This window comes from Melanotaenia boesemani, chromosome 2 (assembly GCF_017639745.1).
Source record: "Melanotaenia boesemani isolate fMelBoe1 chromosome 2, fMelBoe1.pri, whole genome shotgun sequence".
NCBI classification, from domain to species: Eukaryota; Metazoa; Chordata; class Actinopteri; order Atheriniformes; family Melanotaeniidae; genus Melanotaenia; species Melanotaenia boesemani.
In genome coordinates, this window is record NC_055683.1 from 22469052 (window position 1) to 22487533 (window position 18482).

At 38.6% G+C, this 18482-nt stretch overlaps 2 protein-coding genes across 3 annotated transcripts; both read left to right on the plus strand.

Moving 5' to 3' along the window:
- Window positions 1–662: 662 nt before the first annotated feature.
- Window positions 663–12830, plus strand: atad5a (ATPase family AAA domain containing 5a). Of its 2 annotated transcripts, none has more exons than XM_041975041.1 (22): window positions 663–1045; window positions 1398–1461; window positions 2700–4480; window positions 4588–4672; window positions 4780–4935; window positions 6350–6491; window positions 6602–6850; window positions 6985–7133; window positions 7310–7460; window positions 7715–8053; window positions 8255–8351; window positions 8464–8546; window positions 8630–8757; window positions 8851–9028; window positions 9147–9314; window positions 9392–9622; window positions 9702–9766; window positions 9886–10078; window positions 10202–10347; window positions 10908–11767; window positions 11850–12008; window positions 12210–12830. In XM_041975041.1, exons 2-22 carry the CDS (start codon window positions 1411–1413, stop codon window positions 12286–12288), a joined length of 5490 nt encoding a protein of 1829 aa, XP_041830975.1. In that variant the 5' UTR covers window positions 663–1045; window positions 1398–1410; the 3' UTR covers window positions 12289–12830. The 2 variants fall into 2 exon arrangements, with proteins under 2 accessions (XP_041830975.1, XP_041830983.1); XM_041975049.1 differs by having other exon boundaries at window positions 9886–10075.
- A 177-nt stretch (window positions 12831–13007) lies between these two features.
- adap2 (ArfGAP with dual PH domains 2) lies at window positions 13008–18333 on the plus strand. Its single transcript, XM_042011889.1, has 11 exons — window positions 13008–13293; window positions 14138–14262; window positions 14365–14456; window positions 14668–14756; window positions 15025–15137; window positions 15386–15535; window positions 15644–15727; window positions 15937–15999; window positions 16258–16335; window positions 16443–16671; window positions 17882–18333. Exons 1-11 carry the CDS (start codon window positions 13206–13208, stop codon window positions 17908–17910), a joined length of 1140 nt encoding a protein of 379 aa, XP_041867823.1. The 5' UTR covers window positions 13008–13205; the 3' UTR covers window positions 17911–18333.
- Window positions 18334–18482: the final 149 nt, after the last annotated feature.

Here is an 18482-nt window from a genome sequence, read left to right on the forward strand (position 1 = left end):
ATGGTCTAATAATTATTTTTATAGTCAATAATGTACAGCTACATAATAAAAATTGTAAAACTGTTAAATATGTCAAATATCAACAGTGTACTGTAGTTGAACCATTTTAAAACTATCTTAATTCAGTTTCTGAATGACGTCTTATTCATTTAACTAATAAATAATTTAGGAAGAAGATAACTGAGTCAGTCTTTTGGGAGTTAGGGGTGGGAGTTGCGTTGACATATTGCTGCTGGGTAAACACTTTTTCTGAATCTGCTACTCTTAAGGACTCTGTTAGGTCTTCCAGGTGGTAGTAGTGCAGATTGATTTAATTACTACTAAAATGTGCTTGGTTTTTAGCCTTATATGGATTTAGGTTTGGAGCCTAAACACATTAGAATTCATCATTGTGGAAAAATGTGATTGATTTTTTTTCTTTTTTTTATGTCTGATCAATAATGAATTTTAATTTTATCCACTAAAATAATCTATTATCACAAAAATCACTTTGTCTCACCAAGTTTTAAATTTCCTCCAGTAGATGTCGCTGTTAATTTTTCCTCCACATCAAATGCAACGCTGAACGCCATCTTTGTTTTGGGCAAGCTACGTCAAGTCATGACGGAGTCGTTTTCTTGCTTGTGATTGGTACAATTCTGACTTGTCAAAGGTCAGGTAAATTTGGCGCTCTTCATTCAGAACTAGTCTGGCGCGTTTTTGAAGCGGCAGCGTACGTCAAGGAGAATGCATTTAGAATTTGGAATTGGTGCAGTTCCTAATATATCAGTATAATGTCGTGTACGTTTCTTTCACGCAACCGTGAATGACTTGAAAAATGTCTGGAGCACTTTTGGGAGCCGTGGACCACAGAACTGCTACGATATTAGCATCTCGTGAGGTCTGCTAGCTTGTTGTGTTGTGAAACTTATGTCGGCTGGAAACAAACAGCTGTCCGCCTCTGAAAATGAACTGTGCAGCTGCTGTTTATTCACACGCTTAAAGGTTAATAAGAAACTGTAATAATCCCTTGAAGACGCAGTCAGTTACGAATTCAACCTTGTTGGTGAGTTTTTCCTTTAACGTTTGCTCTGCGCCTGTCAGAACACAAAACTGGGGAAGTTACTAGGCGCCATGTCAGCATTAAGATCAACTAACATTTTCCTTTTTGTCCTTTGCTACTGTATGATGATAAACATGTAAATGCTGCATAGGGTATAACATTTACTTTGACTTGGCAATTGCTTTCCCCCAGTGAATAAGAGGGAGAGAAAACACTTATTGTATGTGATAGATTACTTATACCTGGCCTACATTAATAGTTATCTGGAATTACTTAAACCCTTGTCTGTTGTTTGTAGTTATTTAATGCTCTTTCAGCTCTGTGGTGAACTATTTATTTACTTTTTTTTATTCAGATCTCTTCAAATTATGGCTGGTGTTGTGGCTATGGCTTCTGTCATTGAGGACTTTGACACTCAGGTAATTTTATCACACTGATTCTTAGCAGACAATTAAAATCAACAGCTGTTAGATTAGAAGTAGGACAGGCACAAACATTTTAGTTATCATGGCTTGTATGATTACAAAATGTTAGCAAGGTTAGAGTAACGTATATAATACATTTCATACATAAAGCAACACAATGTGCTGTAGTAGATGGTTACTTGTAACAAAAATGATTGACAATAACAATTTGTGATTTTTATTCCACTATTGTAGTTTAAGCATGTCATTGATTTAATAATTCACTGAAGTCCTATAAAGAATAACAGACATTTATTTGAAATTAATTTCACTCCATGAGACCTCCAGTTCTTGTGACACTTGGCATACGTTAGTATTTTCTCCCCATTTTCCTTTCTTAAGAGTGACTTTCTTCCAGCCATCTTTCCACAGAGACCATTTCTGATTTCTGAACAGTAGATCAACAAATTACTTTGTTGGTGCAACAGAACTGCTTCATGTTGGTCAAACTGTTATCTGGATTTTTTTTGTGGAACTGAACATTGGCTGCAAAAAGCAAAGTGCCTAAAGACACTATTTAAAATAGGTTTTTATTTTAGCTATTGTAATGTATTATTTGTAGAAACAACAAGGCAAGGCAGTTTATTTGTATAGCACATTTCATTTACAGGACAATTCAAAGTGCTTTACATAAAAACAAAGACATTACAGATATTTAGAATAGTAAAAGGCATCAACACATAATCACAATAAAATAATAAATTACATTAAAATGATTAAAAGCAAGATAAGTTTAAAAACGTTACCCTGCAGATTTCATGCATAGGCGCATGAGAAAAGAAATGTTTTTAACTTGGATTTAAAAATGTCTACATTTGGGGAAAGTTTAATCTCCACTGGCAGTTTGTTCCATTTGTTTGCAGCATAACAGCTAAATGCTGCTTCTCAACAATGGCTCGCCCCTTTAATAATTTATATAGCCATGTTAAATGGTTAAACAAAAAGCTGCCAGTATTTAAGAACAATTTTAAAAGACCTTAAGAAAACCCGGAGAGTTGTTGCTAAATGCCACATTGAACAAATACAAGAAAGTCTTGCTCCTTGGAAGCAAATTTATAAGGAAATCAGGGTTGACTTAAGACTTTAGCACAGCACTGTATGCCCATTTGTTACCTTATATATAGTTGCTATCAGGCAACCCATCCCTTCCTCTACTTTATCTAATTTGAATGACTTTATCTCTTGTTTAACAGCCTTGCAAAAAGTCTCGCAAAGATGGTGGCAGTCCTGTGGTCAAGACAATCCCAAACTATTTCTCTCCAGTGCCAAAACCTGTGGAAAAACCTTTTTCTCCTCCTCGCTCGAACAAGATCATGAACTACTTTAGCCGGAAGACTCCATCCTCTAAAGAAAAGACAAACTCACCAGAACAATCTAAAGAAAACTGTCAGAGCTCTCACTCTGCTGAAAAACACACCAGCCCAGAGGTGGGAAAACAGCCGTCTCAGAAACGGAGAAGAAAGACCAGCAAAGCTGCAAGGAAGCTTGTGGCAGCTGAAACTGTCAGTGTCAATGACAATTTGAGCTGCTTTATTGTAGAAGAGTCACGTGAAAGCAAAGACTCTGAAGCAGATGGAGTTGGAAGCTGTGGGATTCTTGGCAACGATACGGAAGCTCTGATGCTAAAGATTAGTGCCGAGGATCGTGTCACTGCTGAAACGTCCGGAATCACCGATGTAAAGACTTCCAGTGATGAGCAGGCTGAAAGAGATGAACCTCCAGAAGATTCTTCCAAATGTGAGAACAGTGTCAAACCTGAATCACCATTAAACACTACAGAGTTATCCCCAGCTGTATCTACAAAAAGTGAAGTAAAACGGGTTAAAGCTGCTCCACGAAAGGATCGGAGGAAGCAGCAAAGGGAGGTGAAGCATCCAGAGGAGAAAGAAGCTGAGAGTTCACAGTGTGGCTCTGCCAAGGAGGACAGCTTGGATGAAGCCTCTCAGTTAAATAAAAGCACAGTCAAAATCTCTTTTGAGGATTTTCTGCGTAGTCAGAATGAAGTTAAGACCGAAGAGGACGTGAAGGATGACAAGGGCAAAGAAGATATTAGTAAAATCACAGCAGATAAAGTGAACTCTGGACAGTTGGACATCCCAAAAGATGGAGAAAATGTGGTTTCTCTTGTGCCATCTGTCCAGATCTCCCCCCGAACTGTCACCATCAAGGCTGAGGTTCATGCAGTCTCACCTAAACATGAAGCAGTTAAGCTGGTTGGAAATTTCGCTTCAATCTTCAACCGGAAGAAAAGTACAAGTAGTCCAGCAGAGAAAGCCTCGTCTCCTGCAGAGACAGGACACCAGTTTCCTTCTTCAAGTGTCAAACGAAAGTCCAACGTGGTTCTTCAAGAGGAGGATCTCGAGGTGGTGGTGCTTGAGAGCGAATCCACTCCAAAGTGCAGTGAAAAAGAAAGGAAACAGTTCATGGCGGCCTTTAAACAGCCCAGCCTAGATGGGTCCAAAACTAAACCCGCTAAGAGCCAAAGCAAACAGAAGCAAGCAGCAGAAAAGATTTTAGATGCTGCAGACAAAGTTGCTGAAAATGACACAGCAGCTCCAACATCTGTTAAGGAAGTCTGTCTGGAAAACAAAGCAGCCACAAAGAAACCTGCAAACAAAGGAAGAAACAAAGCTAAAGACAAAAAAGAGGCGGCTGAGGCCTCACCTGCTGTGGAAGAAACTTCCACTGCAGTTGTCGATGTAGACAACAAAAGCGAGGAGCCTCCCACCACCTCAACGCCCTCAGCTGTGAGGAGGTCAAGACGTGAAACTGTGGTTAGACAAGCACTTCAACCCACCCCAACTACTCCTGCTAGAAAAACCAGGAGACAGACCGGTTCAGATGCTGCCGTTACAGCCGCTTCACCTCAGGACAGCCCGTTGAAGATATCAGCACCGAAGACACCCAAATCCAAACATGGAGTGTTTGTTGCAGAGATTGTGTGTTCACCAGATGTCAAACAAAGTCCCATCAGGTGACAAATACCTTCAGTTTCTACTCCACAATAATGGCTCGTGTATGCATGCATTGTCCCGAATATTTCATTTACATTCTTCTTTGTTTTTCTTTTTGCTTGTCAAGGATTAAATTTAGTCGAGTTCGTAAAAATGTTTCCGCATCAAAGACTGACGGTGGAAATGACAAAAGCTCTTCTGTGACAAATGAAGTAAGTATTATGGTTTTAAAAAATTAACAATCTAATGTAGTCATTCAGTGTTTGGATGATAAATGTCAGGGAATATGTCAAAATTCTTCTTTTGTTTTTTTACTTAGACATCAAGTAAGTCTGAAAAAAGGAAGCAGGCTAAGAAACTGGTGGAAAAGGCCAAAGTTATCCAGCAAAGTAAGAAGACCTCTGTGGAGGAGAACACGCCAAGGCGTTCCTCACGTACTAAGACGTCCGTCAAAAGGAGCTACTGTGAAGATGAGGTACAGCAACACAGATGAACTTTTCATTTGAGGTTTGAATGCGTAAGGAAAAGGTCGTAATCAGTATTTAACTATTTAGTCATCCAGAAATTGCTCGTTACACGTTGAAGCATAATTTGTTAGTCATTATAAAATATTTTGTAGTAAACAAAGAGGGAAAAAAAGTTTTGAATGTTTTTTTTTTTTTTTTTTGCATTTTCCAAATCAAAAATGGAAAAACACTTGTTTACTTGGTTCACTTCATGCACTGATTAAGAAAGCTAAACTTTTTTTGTTGTTTTTTCTTTAGAAGTATTATGTTAAACAGATAATTTCACTTCTTGATGTACTCAACACCATGACAGGATAAATATTTAATCTTTATTCCTAAATTTTGGTTATTATTTATAAAAGATAATAGTACAAATGAGAGAGCAAAAGCCATTATAAGTCAAAGTTGGCTTTATTGTCAATTCTGCAGCATGAACAGGACAAACAGAGAACTGAAATTAAAGTTCTCTCAAACCTTGATGTGATGAAATAACAATATAAATATGTTTAAAATAGTATATTAATTATGTTCAACTGAGGTAACCGGAGAAGGTGGCTTTATTAATCCCTGTGGGTAGATTTGTTTTGCAGGAGAAATGATGGCATTTCATAACAAAACACGCACACGTTGAACCTGACAGACAGGTACTTGATCGAGTTGATCAAGTCAAAACAAACACAAAACAAAAAAGTGCTCAGTGTTCCACCATCAACCAATGTAGCAGCAAGGATAAGTAAAAATATAAAAAGGGATAGTTGGTTTTATCAGTGTTTTTTGTCCTTGATAAAAGTATTTTGCATTGATTTGCATGACCTACAAAACCCAAAACAACAATTTTCTAGCAATTATTTAGCAGTATAATTGCATGTATTGTCAGAATGTAACACACATTAACCCTATGATTTAATATTGATTTGATAAACAACCAAATAGTTGTACTTGATGACTTAATCTGAATATTTAAATATACAAATGTAAGATGAAATGGAAAATGAGTATGAACCCTGAGTTTAATGTTGCATTGTTCATCTCTACGTAGGTGTACATTTACATTTATATTCAGATGCTTCTTTATAAATTTGAGAGCACGTTCAGATTTTAACTTTAAAGGTTGAGTACATGTCTACAGAACTACTTTGTTTTTGTTAAGGTTTTGAAAAAGTTAAGTTCTTTTTTTAATCACTATTCAGCTGTAAATAGATTTTCTTTGTTTCCTCATTTCTGTGAAATGCTGCACATTACTAACTTTGCTCTTTGACTTTACACACACACACACACACACACATATATATATATATATTAAAACACATAATCAAAAGCACCTGCTTGTTATTAATTTCTTGTGACCGTAACTGTGATGGTTATTCTGGTTTGTTTGGTCAGGATTCTGTCATCTGTGTGGAGGACTTGTCCACCAGCCCTCAGACTCCAGCAGAAAAGAGTAAAACCCAGAAGCCTTTGCGCAGTCTCAATGATGTTCTGGGCAAAGCTACAGCAGCTACTAAAGAGGCCAAAGCACATCCAGGTAGCATTTTACTGCAAATAATTTAACATATTTCAGTAGCACGATCTAATAAACACTGTATTTCTATATGTTTTTTTTGTTGTTGTTTGTTTTTTTTATGGGCTCCAAAGTGGCCTCACTGGGCCAAGAGAAGTCTGCTCGGAAGGTTTCGGCTGTGATTTCCATCTTTGATGACAGCAGTCAGGACGGCTCAGAGAACTCCCAGGATGACGAGCAGTTCAGGGCACGCAGAGAGTTCCTGAAAAGTGGATTACCCGAATGCTTTAAAAAACAGATAGCCAAGACTGCTGCCACCAAGGAGGCATACTCGTTGTCCTGTTCCTCCTTCCAGCCAATTACACACACGACACAGCAAAATAGTAAGCTCTTCTTTCATAGCAGAAGACGCGTTTCCCTTCATTTAATCAGGATTATTAAGTAAACAACTGAAGGAGTTTAAGGTATATGTTAGGCTGTTGGGTTAAGACAAAGTTTTTCTTATGTGTGTTTACAGATGGCCCTTTTTGGAATCTGCCATGGCCTGAGTCTTCAGCATTAAGTCATCTGAAAGAGCTTTGGAGTCCAACATTAAACCCACTTCCACATGTTACAGGCTCGCTTTGTGTGAAGACTGTACCAGCATGTAGGAACTTTGGTGAAAAGGTGTGTTGATGTTTTTCTTCTAATGCTTTTCTCAAAATGTCCAGGGGGCAGTTCCTCTGTTAGCTGCCTCTTACCTGCTAATAAATGTCATGAATTGCTGTGTTTTGTTTTGTTTTTGTTTTTTTTATTCCGTTTTTTGATTCACTGAAAAGACTTACAGTGACATTTCTTTTCAGGGGTCGGGCTGGAGATCGGAGATTCCTGAAAGTGTTTGTCAGCTTCTGATGGAGGAGTTAAGCACTTCTAACCCTCACTTCCCTGCACAGATGCACATCTCCCGCCTCCTTAAGAGACGTACGGACCATCAGCAGCAGCTCACAGCTTCAGGTCAGCATCTCACTAACGGTTGCTGCTGCAGTAGAAGTGCACTGAAGTAAACTAGATGAATTTGTTTACAAAGCATCAGCTTTCTGTTGCATTTTATTAAAGATTATTAATCAGGTTTACAGTATGAACTGTTAACCTAATTTTTCAAGTACTAGCACTCAAAAGTGTTTGTTTATTATTAAATTATGAAGATTTATGTTTAAACTGTTATTCAGCTAACATTTAGAGCCTGTACAATCATATTTACTCACCAGAACAAGTAGCCGCGACCAAAGATGGCTCCAGCACCCCATCACTAGCTGAATCTGTTGGAGGAAAGAGGAAGAGGAAGGATGATGAGGGGGGAAATTTGGTGAAGGTGGCTAAGAAGCAGAGGTCTACACATTCAGAAGAGAATGTCTCTGTGGCCGAACCAAAGGCACCAAAAAGAGGAGGCCGAACACGACGAGCTCAAAGGTCCAGACTAGAGGAGGAGGAGGAGGGGATGAAGGATAAAACCAAGTCTTCACTGACATCTGCTCCCAGTACATCTGAGGATGATGCTGTGATTGTAATAGATGACTTGATTATGGTCGAGGATGCAATAAAAAAAGGTGTGTTTGCAGACTGGTGACAATCACCTAATAACACAGATAGTCTTTGATCCTTTAAAAGAAGTACAATATTCCAATAGCAATATTTTTAACTTCATTTATTTTTGCAAACATGCGCTGCCACAAATTTACTTAAAATTATATTGCAAAGCTAAAACCCAATTTATCCCAAGAAACTCAGTGTCCTTTTATTTTCTGTAGATGTGGTGATGGAAGACGTGTTGTGGACAGACAAGTATCAGCCCCAGCACTCTAGTGACATCATAGACAACACTACCTCAGTGAAGAAGCTGCACAGGTGAGGAAATATGTAGCTCACCACTGTATTTGCACTGCGGTCTTCGTTATTACTTACCAAGATTGCTCAATATTAGAAAACTTTTGGTTCACATGTTTCCTTTGTTGTCTAGTTGGCTGAAGGAATGGAAACTCCGTGCGGACAGAGAAGAGAGAACAAATCAGAAGGTCAAGAAACACGAGGAAGGCAGCAATGGTGAGACTCTTTCTCTTTTCTTTACTTCCTCTACTGCCTTGTTGCACTTTTATTTTCACCACATGATGGTTTCTTCTGTCTAGACTCAGACTGGGACTGTGGAGAAGAGAATGGAGAGGACATGTTGTGTAATACAATGCTTATTACGGGACCTACAGGAGTAGGAAAAACCGCTGCAGTGTATGCTTGTGCCCAGGAGCTGGGCTTCAAGGTACAAATCCATCATTTTAGTGGAATGATTTTAAAAGCAATGCACGTTAGATGGATAACATCACTGTCCTTATTTTCTCATTTTCCTTTAAAGGTGTTTGAGGTGAATGCTTCCTCTCAGCGAAGTGGCCGTCTTATTCTGTCCCAGTTGAAGGAAGCTACTCAGTCACACCAGGTGGATAGTCAGGGGGTCAATGCCCACAAACCCACCTACTTCAACAGCTATGGTACAAGCAGCAGTGCTGGCGCCATCAAGCCTGGATCTTCTCCAAGTATGCACAGATCTGAACGCTGATAACTTTGTTTCGGATGAGTTTAACTAGCTTATCCAGATTGCTCTCATTACTTCATGCAACTTTGAACTGAACGTTTTTATCCTTCATCTCTCAGGAAAGGTTAACTCTCCTCGCAGGGTGGTTTCATCTCCCAGGAAACATCCCCAGTCACCAAGAGGTGCTAAAAAAGGAGGACTGGCTCCAATGTCTTTGGCTAACTTCTTTAAAATGGGTCAGCCAACCAACAAAGAGCCACCCAACACTAAAAAAAATGAACAAACTGGTAAAGATGCATTCCTTGTGACATTCCTTGATGAGTGCTTTGTGCATTTGCCTGATGTATTTTCTCATCTCTTGTAGCTGCTTCCAAAAAAGTTGTGAAAGCAAATGAGAGTGGCAGAAAAAATAAAGACCCTGCAGCCAAATCACCGGCAGCTGAGAAGACCACTGAAGAGCAGAGCAAGAAGACGGCCACATCACTTATCCTGTTTGAAGAAGTGGATGTCATTTTTGAAGATGACTCAGGTTTTCTAGCAGCCATCAAAACATTCATGACCACTGCAAAGAGGCCAGTGATTCTCACCACCAGCGGTTAGTGTGTCCAATATTTATCAGGTAAAGCCTCAGAGTGTGTGCTTGTCTTGTATTTACACACCTTGTATGTTTTCAGATCCTGCTTTTAGCAGCATGTTCGATGGATGCTTCGATGAAATCCATTTTAAAACACCTTCAGTTGTAAGTGGAGACTTCCTGCATCTGATTCACATCATTTCCCTGAACGAGGTGTTTAATGTGGGTTGATCAGCTAACAAAAGATAAATTATTTTATTTTGATCGTCCTCTCCCTGCTGCAGTTGAATGCGGGCAGCTACCTGCAGCTGCTGTGTCTGGCTGAGAACGTGAGGACAAACCCATCAGACGTCGCTTCGCTGCTCAGACTCAATGGCTGCGACATCAGGCAGAGTTTACTGCAGCTGCAGTTCTGGGCTCGCAGCGCCGGAGGACAATATTCAACAAAGTCGCTGATGCATGCTGGCAAAAATGGTGGTGAGGGAAACTTAGTTGCAATTTTGTCAGTACTTCAGATTTGTTTTTACAAAAGAAATATGACAAAATGTTTCTGTGGTCAGTAATTTTCTGTTTTTTTTTCTCCCGTATTTGCATTAAAAGCTGAAACGAAGCCAGAGACTGAAGAGTCGGCTGACAAGCCTAAGACTGAGCTGTCCGATCTACCTCCCTGTGACACAGGCTGCACTGAGAGCAAGCTGGGCCTGCTGAACATGGAACCTGAGAGAGACATTTGGGAACTTTTCAAGGTAAAAACACACATGTGAGTGGACGCCATCCTTTATGTAACATAACTGGACTTTCAATCCATTTTTAGTCTCAAAAAGTTAAAAACATCGTAATGAATGGTTAAACACTGACAGTGTTCAAATTGCAAAGTAATGTACAAATCCTACTTTCCACGTCTCACTGTTTTCAAAGGCGAGATGTGTGAGAGCTTTGAACAGTGATTACAAATGCATACAAGGCTCTGATATAAACATCTTTGACAGTTGTATCAGAAAATCTAGTAAATTATTAGACTTTAACATGGGAGAAGTTATTGCCACGCTCATCAGTCAGATGGGGTCTATCTGATGAGTTTTGTAGGTTGATCTAGATTTCTAGAATAAAAGTTGCTAAGGTGAGTCAGAGACAAGGACGATGTCCAGGAAGAGGTACAGTCCATGAACAAAGATGTTTGTGTGAGAACTTACTGTCCAACATGTCTTCGTTGTGATGTTGATTCATTCATGTCTTGCAGCTGCTGTTGCTTTAGGTTAAGAGAGTGTAAAGTTAAGTTTTGTAACTAGGTGTGTTGTTTCAACAGAGCCAGAGTTTGATGGAGGAGACCGTTTGCTGGGAACTGCTGACACACAGCAGGCAACGAGGAGTTGATCTGCTCTATTCCAACATGGAGACCCTTCTACCTCTACCTCTCACAGAGCTAAATACCTCTAAACCTGAACATTGTGTTTCTTTATCACAAGACCAGCAGCCATTATCAACACCTCTGCAGTCAGACACACTTCCTCCCACTGTCACCTCACTGCACACTGCAGAGTCTGCTGATTGCTCAGACAGTGGAAGTCCAGTTAAAGTATCCAGTAGAATGAAGAAGTACAAAAAACGACACTGTCTACCTGAGCAGGATGGACTTCACTCTGAGTCAGACTCAGAGGATGGATTTCCATCTCTTTGCAAGCCACAGAGCAGACCTCAGGCTGAAGAGAAGGTTGAGACTCATGTCGTTTCAGAAAACTTAAGAAGGAAGCTGCTGACTCCAGAAGAGCGAATAAAAAGTTTTCCAGTTTCACAGTGTCTTGAATCACTAGCTGACTTCTTAGACAACATGTCCTACATTGATTCGTCCCTGCTTTTCCATCCACTCAGTAGAAACAATCACAGCCTGTCAACAGTCAGCGCAGTCATTAAAGACGGAATGACAGATGAGTCTAGGGTGGAGACTGATGGAGGAAGCAGGTCGACACAGGGCTGTGTCTTAGAGGTTCAGGCGGCTGTGGAGGCCCTGAGCTTCCACAAGTGCCAGGCTTTAGTGGCGAAAGCCTGGGACAAAGTCCAACAACTAGAGGGGGAGCTGGGGAAAGAGGCGGCTGCTGAACTCGCCCTTCCAGTTGCTGCTCATCGGGAAAGTTACAGCTTCACTCCGGATGGTCCCTGTCCCCCACAGTAAGTCTTTATAGTCTTTGACTTGTGTAAACTTGCTTGACTGTAACGTAAATAAATGAAGCTGATGTCTGTTATGTTATAGGTTGATCCAGAGGAGGAGAGAATTGATGGAGAGTCTGATGTTTAGAGGAGTTTTTGGCTCTTTTGGCAATAAACCAGCAGCTGCTTTGGACTATTTGCCAGTCATGCGGACTATCTGCAGATCAGAGCAGCTTAAGGAGCAAGGAAAAGTTAAACGAAGGTGAGCATGCTGGGTTCATGGTGTTTTTGCTGTCAGCAGCAGTAGATGTTGGTACGATTTGTATGCAGGATGTAATAAAGGTTATGTATAGGTTTTAAGCACATAAGGAACAATTAAAAATAAATGCTAGAAGTGTGACTGGATAAAGAAATAATGGCAGTATGCAAGTTTTTTTTTTAATGTTTTATGTCCCTTCTCCAGGTTTCTGCACTATCTCAATGCAATCATCTTGGGTCTTGAGAAAAGCACTCTACAGCTTCTTGCTAAAGACTTTCCCTAATCCAGACATCTGTGTCCATGATCACACACAGGCCTGGATGAATACCTGCAAGGCTGCAGAAGGAACAACGGATGTATTTGACCGTTATGGTGCAGATGAATTTATGACTGACCTCAGCTTGAGATTGTTTGCTCAGCACAAAAATGTTTTAGGGTGCAAAATTTAAAACAATCTCATGACATCTTGTGGTGCTTTGAGAGCTTTATATGAAATTTGTAAAATTGAAGTGTGTGGGGAGGGGTGTACAGTAGTGTTTTTTTTATGAGTAAAAATTACATTTCAGACAAGACTGAGTCCTTATTTGTAAAAGATGATCATGTAAAATAGAATGTGTTTCTGTATTAGTAAGGACTGTAAATGGTCCTTTACAGGCCTGTTTCCTAACGTTCATAAAAAGTAGGCAGCTTTTGACAAAGTTTTTATCCATCTGTCTACATTGATGGTCTCATTTACCACTGCTTTTTGTAATTTTTTCCGTCTTAAATATGTACAGATTTTTTTTACTGTTGGTTTTTGTTGTGACAGAATAAAGCCCTTACACAACTAAACTGAGTGGTGTCGTGATTTGTGCTAATTTAAGCGTAATGAAGGAAAATTCATTGAATCCTGCTGGCATATTCTTTGTGGATTGTGGAAATATTTTAACCAGAAACGCGCAGTGCACAGGTGGATTGTGGGTGGGGAAAGAAACGGAAGAACACAAAACGGACCACCTCCTGGAACAAGTGCGCTCGAGAGGAAGGGAAGCGCGCGTGTGCTCTGGTTGAGACATCCACAACTTCACAGTCGCAAGTTCCATTTTTTTTTTTACATTGACATTTTTTAGCCGCATTTCTCCACGTGACAAGCTATGTAGCTACTGTGCTTTATTTTGACGACGGAATTCAAGATCGTATGAAAAGAAACTTTAAACCAAAATGTCAAACCGTGAGCGAAACAAAAAGATCTTACTGGAACTGGTGAAGCAGCCCGACAACAACCGCTGCGCTGACTGCCGCGCGCCTGGTGAGCGATGACGTTCCACATGATGTTTTATATGGTTCTGATCTTATGTATTTATTATTTTTTTATCTCTGCTTAGCTCTCTACTTTAGATTAGAGAATAGTTTATGTCAATATTAATTAGTGTTTTCCTCTTTTGTAATAATGAGCTACATGAGAACATCTTTTTTGTAAAGCTTGTAAGTTTTTTGTAAATTTATTAAATACTGTTTAGTAATAAGAACTATGGAGATTATCAATTATTGGAAAAGGGATTATTACTATTAGACTGACTCGTAATCTTAAACAGGATAGCGTAGCCTACTTATCGCGTTACTTATGTTAACAAAAAGCACATTAATATTGCTGTTCTTTCCTTTCCACGTCTTATAATGTATATCTCAGAAGGAAATTGTTTACTTTTTGTTTCAGGGTAGTCACCTGACAAGTTGCTATGCAAGTACTTATCAGTCAGTCAATCAACAGAAAAAAACACAAATTTTTTTTATAGTTTAAGAACATTTTGTTCTTATCTTTTGTTTGTTTGTTTGGTCAAATCAACTAATCAATAAGAAAATATTTGGTAGATTAACCCAAAATGACAATGGAAATGGTTTGTTAAACTCCATCACAAGCCACAACAGCAAAATATAACATAAATGTCACAGGCAACAATTTCCCTCTGTTGCATTTAGTATTTTTAATTTTAATCATCAAAAAATTGGAAATGTACAAGTAAAACATGAGTTTTTCCTCCATTGTTTATGCAGTATTAGCTGTGGAGGAAGAACTCATGTTTTGTCTTATCTTAACCGGTTAATCCAGTATATAAAATTCCAATGAATGAGTCCTCTTCTGTACTGCTCAGATCCAGACTGGGCATCCTACAAGCTGGGCGTGTTTGTGTGCCTGAACTGTTCTGGGGTCCATCGCAGCCTCTCCAGTCGGGTCAAATCAATACGGTTGGACTTCTGGGAGGATAACCAAGTGGAGGTACAGTACTGCTTGCTATGATAACATAACAGGGTTTTTTCAGGTGGAAGATTGAAGTGGTTTTGTCTAATTTGAATCTGTGTCCTTCTGTGTGATGGAAAGTTCATGAAATCCACTGGCAATGCCAGCGCCCAAGCTGTATATGAGAAAGCCGTTCCATCGTACTACTATCGGCCCCAACATAATGACTGCAAGTAAGTTTTTCCAAAGCAATTTAAGGCTCTTAAGAGGATTTTGCTCTAATCACATTATTAGAGCATTTATGAGTAGTGACAAGCGGCTGACGTTACCGCAAGAACAAAGAGAAGTGCAACTAAAACTGTAGAAGTGACATGTATGAATGTCTGCTACTAGATCCAAGTTTAATGAGTCATAGTCTTAATAATTTGCCTCTTTAAATTTTAGAGTCCTGAAGGAGCAGTGGATTCGAGCTAAATATGAGCGGAAGGAATTCACAGGAGAAACCAAATATCCACCACTGTCATATACCACAGGTGATGTTTTCACTGCTTCCTGACATGCATCTGCAAGAATATTTGTAAGTCTGATGGTTCACATGTAATAATAAAACAAAGCCAAAAGATTAAAAAAAGCAAAACAAATCCCAAAAGTGATTCCGCATACACATGCAGAACTGTTCAAGAAAAACTGGTTCTTTGCACACTGCAAGAGACAGGAAGTGGCTACATTTAACATTTATAACATATTTGTAATAAAGTAGACTAGAAACTCTGAACCTGTTTTTTCTTGGATTATTACCAGGTGTCTGTGAAGGAATGCTGTGGAAGAAAGGCAAAGGGAACACTCAGTTTCTTAAAAGGAAGTTCGTGCTGTCAGAGAGGAAATTTACCCTGGTGTACTACAACAAGGAAGATGTGAGTTTCTACCAGCTCTCATAGCCGAACTACATGACATGACAGGGATTTTATTTGAACAAATTAAATCTCTTTGGGAGCCTACACTTTTCTAATTTAGATGTCATTAATGGGATTTGGGGGCTCTTCTATAGGTTTGCATGCTTTAATGTTTAATAACCTATTCTTTATCTCATATTATAAACACTGATGCAGAATTTCTATCTGAAACTCAATCTGAATTGCACATTTGTATATTTATAATGTAGGAGTCCAAAGGCCCTAAAGCTGTGATCCCCATTAAGGACTTAAATGTCACATTTCAACCACAGAAGATTGGTCATCCTCATGGGCTACAGATCACCTTTCAAGATGAAGATCACATCAGGAACCTCTATGTTTATCATGAGAGTCCTGAGGTGGGACTGCATGATCATCCAAAGAATAAATGGCAAAAAGTTTTTTATGATGTCTGTCAAATAGTAGTTTTAGAAATGTCTCAAATATTTATTTTTCATTGTCTCTAGGAAATAGTCACATGGTACAATGCCATTCGCGCTTGTCGCTATGCATACCTGAAGACGGCTTATCCAACTGGAAGTGACGAAGATGTAAGCGTCGTCTTCAGAAGAATGCAAATAATATCTAGGGACTCTTTTTCTGCATTGTAATTTCAGTTGTATTAAAAAGCTGCTCATTCATAATAATCAGAGCTCTACTGAGCAGAAATAAAAGCAAAAAAACTTTTTTTTTTTTTTTTTGCATTTTTTGTTTAAAGCTTTAACAGTATTTCATTATTATATGTGTCTCTGCCTGCCAGCTGATACCAACAATTACAAGAAACTACCTCAAAGAGGGGTACATGGAAAAGACAGGGCCAATGGTGAGTTACATAGATGCATATTATGACATTTCCTCATTTCTAAATTTATCTATCTGTGTTTCTACAATCAGCAAAGAATTCAAGGCACGGTCACCACCATTCAAGTTATTGTGACATAATTTCTTATTCACCCATTTGAATGTTTCTGTTCCTTTTTCACACTAACACCAAACCAAAATCATTATTCACACTGACTGAGCAAATGAGGCATTAAATTTACACTTTAATGTAGTGTTTGATTTTTATTTTTTTTAACAGCAAAAGGAGCCATTCAAAAAGAGATGGTTCGTTTTGGATTCTCAAAGCAGGAAGCTTTTCTACTTCAAAGACCAACTGGTGAAGACAATGACTCCTCTTATTCTAACCCCATTTTTATATTTCTGTGATGACTGATTTGGAAATTGTCATTAAATTGTTATGCATTTGTCTTGTTTTTAATGCAGGATGCTGAAGCGTTAGGGGTCGTTTATATCGGCAACCAGAGCATCGGCTACTCTTTAGAGAAATACGCACCGATGCATTCCCGGGGGAACAAGTGGAAGCATGGCTTTGCAGTGGAGACGCCCAAAAGGCAGTTTTTGTTCATGTGCGAGCAAGAGAAGGAGCAGAGCGAATGGCTGGATGCCCTCAGAAAGGTCCTATCTAGGCCCATGAGTCCACAGGACTGTACCGGTGAGCATGGCTTTAAAACTCCAGAAATGCGTTGGAGACATACAGCACACACATGCTCATGATTATTGGTTGGTCATTGGAACAGATGAAGTTGTTAATCCTTCTACGATTAAACAGATAAAGGCACCATTTATTCATTCTCTTCTATGTGCAGGTTTCATAGTAAAATCTGCACAAATATATAAATGTTTGTTTTTTTCTCACTCGACTTATTTCTTGAAATAATACTTTATAAAGGAATTATCTCAGAGCTCAAAAAGCAAAAAAAAGATAAAATACAAGTTGCATTTGTGTCAAGGTATTATATTTGGTCATTTGTTAATTATAACCAGGTACATATACTATTCGTACAGTTAAAAAGTTGTGAGTCACTTGTTTAATTCCAGTTTCTGGATACATTATACTTATTCTTTTACTCTATTTTACAGGATAGTTTTCTACTTTTTTTGCCTCTCACTACATTTATTTGAACAGAGTGACAGTTTAAAATGTATATTTTTACATTAAAAATGCATTTAAAAAGCCTCAGCAGATATTGTGTGATACTTTTTCATTTGCTAATGTTTTCTTGGAACACAGTTTAGATGTTTGTAAAAATACCAAAACTTCATGTTCTCCAACTTTTCCTATTAATAATTATTTTATTTATTCAGTCTGATTTTTGCTACCTGATGTCAGTACATTATCTGAGATTGAATTGTCCCTTTGGCTAATCCATTCTAGTATTAACAATGCTTTTTTCTGTCACGTGTCTGTCCATCAACCATTAAGAAATTCCACTGATTAATTAATAAACGTACAGTACCAGTCAAAAGTTTGGACACACTTTCCCATTAAATATAATGGGTATACGTGTCCAAACTTTTGACTGGTACTGTTCTTGCCATCAAAATGAATTGTGGAAAACAAATGTATAAAAGGAAGTAATATCCCAGAATAAATTAAGATCTTTTGCTTCACGGTTACCTCTCAAACTTAACTCTGCAAACAACAAGCATGCCACCCCATAGAGATGTGTTATTATTAAACATGACAGTTTATGTTTAGTAATAACACATCTCTATGGGGTGGCATGCTTGTGGTCATGTTTTTTTTCTTTCTTTCTTTTTTTTTATAATCATCACATCCCTAAACAAAGATGCATAATCATCTACCACTTCATGATGCATCTGTATGATTAAAATCTAATACTCTTGTTTTTTCATTTCAGCTGAAGCCAATTTAAGGTATAAAAGATGAACAACAGAGAGACGCTGCAACAGGACAACAATGAGAAACTGGAGTCAAAATGTCTGCAGCTCAGCAGATGAGGACCTACCTTCTGCCGCTGAGTCAAACTTGACTCTCCTAAACCAAATGACTTAGTCACTTGAACTGACCGGGGGTCTGATATCTCAACATCAGGGTCAAAAACTCTTGCATCAGCATATAAAACGGACCCCTGTCACCTGATAATATTTTGAGGTTTTCAGCATGAACATACTAATTTGAGTTTTGTGAATTTGGAATTTTTAAAACACTGATTTATGTTGTTAAAGCATGTTTTATTACATTGGACATTAAATATGTTTAGTGATTGTATGATCACTGAAATAAATTGTCTTTGCTGGATTATTGATTATAATGGGTACAAATAACCAGAATACATGTAAACTTACAGACTGTGTTTTTGCATTTAATTTGTTATTATCATTTAAAGGTTTACGTTTCAGAATAACATTACTGGAGAGGAGCTGTCAAATGTTTACGTTTCCACTGTGTGGCGCCAGAGAGCAGCACAACAGGCTTATTTCATTTTTTAGGCTGAGATT

Excerpts from the sequence above, each read along its gene's own strand:
- atad5a (XM_041975041.1), top strand. The coding sequence starts at position 1,411 with ATGGCTGGTGTTGTGGCTATGGCTTCTGTCATTGAGGACTTTGACACT. Across the intron at positions 4,673-4,779 it reads GCTCTTCTGTGACAAATGAA|ACATCAAGTAAGTCTGAAAA; the intron begins GTAAGTATTATG and ends TTTTTTACTTAG. Across the intron at positions 8,758-8,850 it reads CCCAGGAGCTGGGCTTCAAG|GTGTTTGAGGTGAATGCTTC; the intron begins GTACAAATCCAT and ends TTTCCTTTAAAG.
- adap2 (XM_042011889.1), top strand. The coding sequence starts at position 13,206 with ATGTCAAACCGTGAGCGAAACAAAAAGATCTTACTGGAACTGGTGAAG. Across the intron at positions 14,263-14,364 it reads GGGAGGATAACCAAGTGGAG|TTCATGAAATCCACTGGCAA; the intron begins GTACAGTACTGC and ends TGTGATGGAAAG. Across the intron at positions 15,536-15,643 it reads TTTATCATGAGAGTCCTGAG|GAAATAGTCACATGGTACAA; the intron begins GTGGGACTGCAT and ends CATTGTCTCTAG.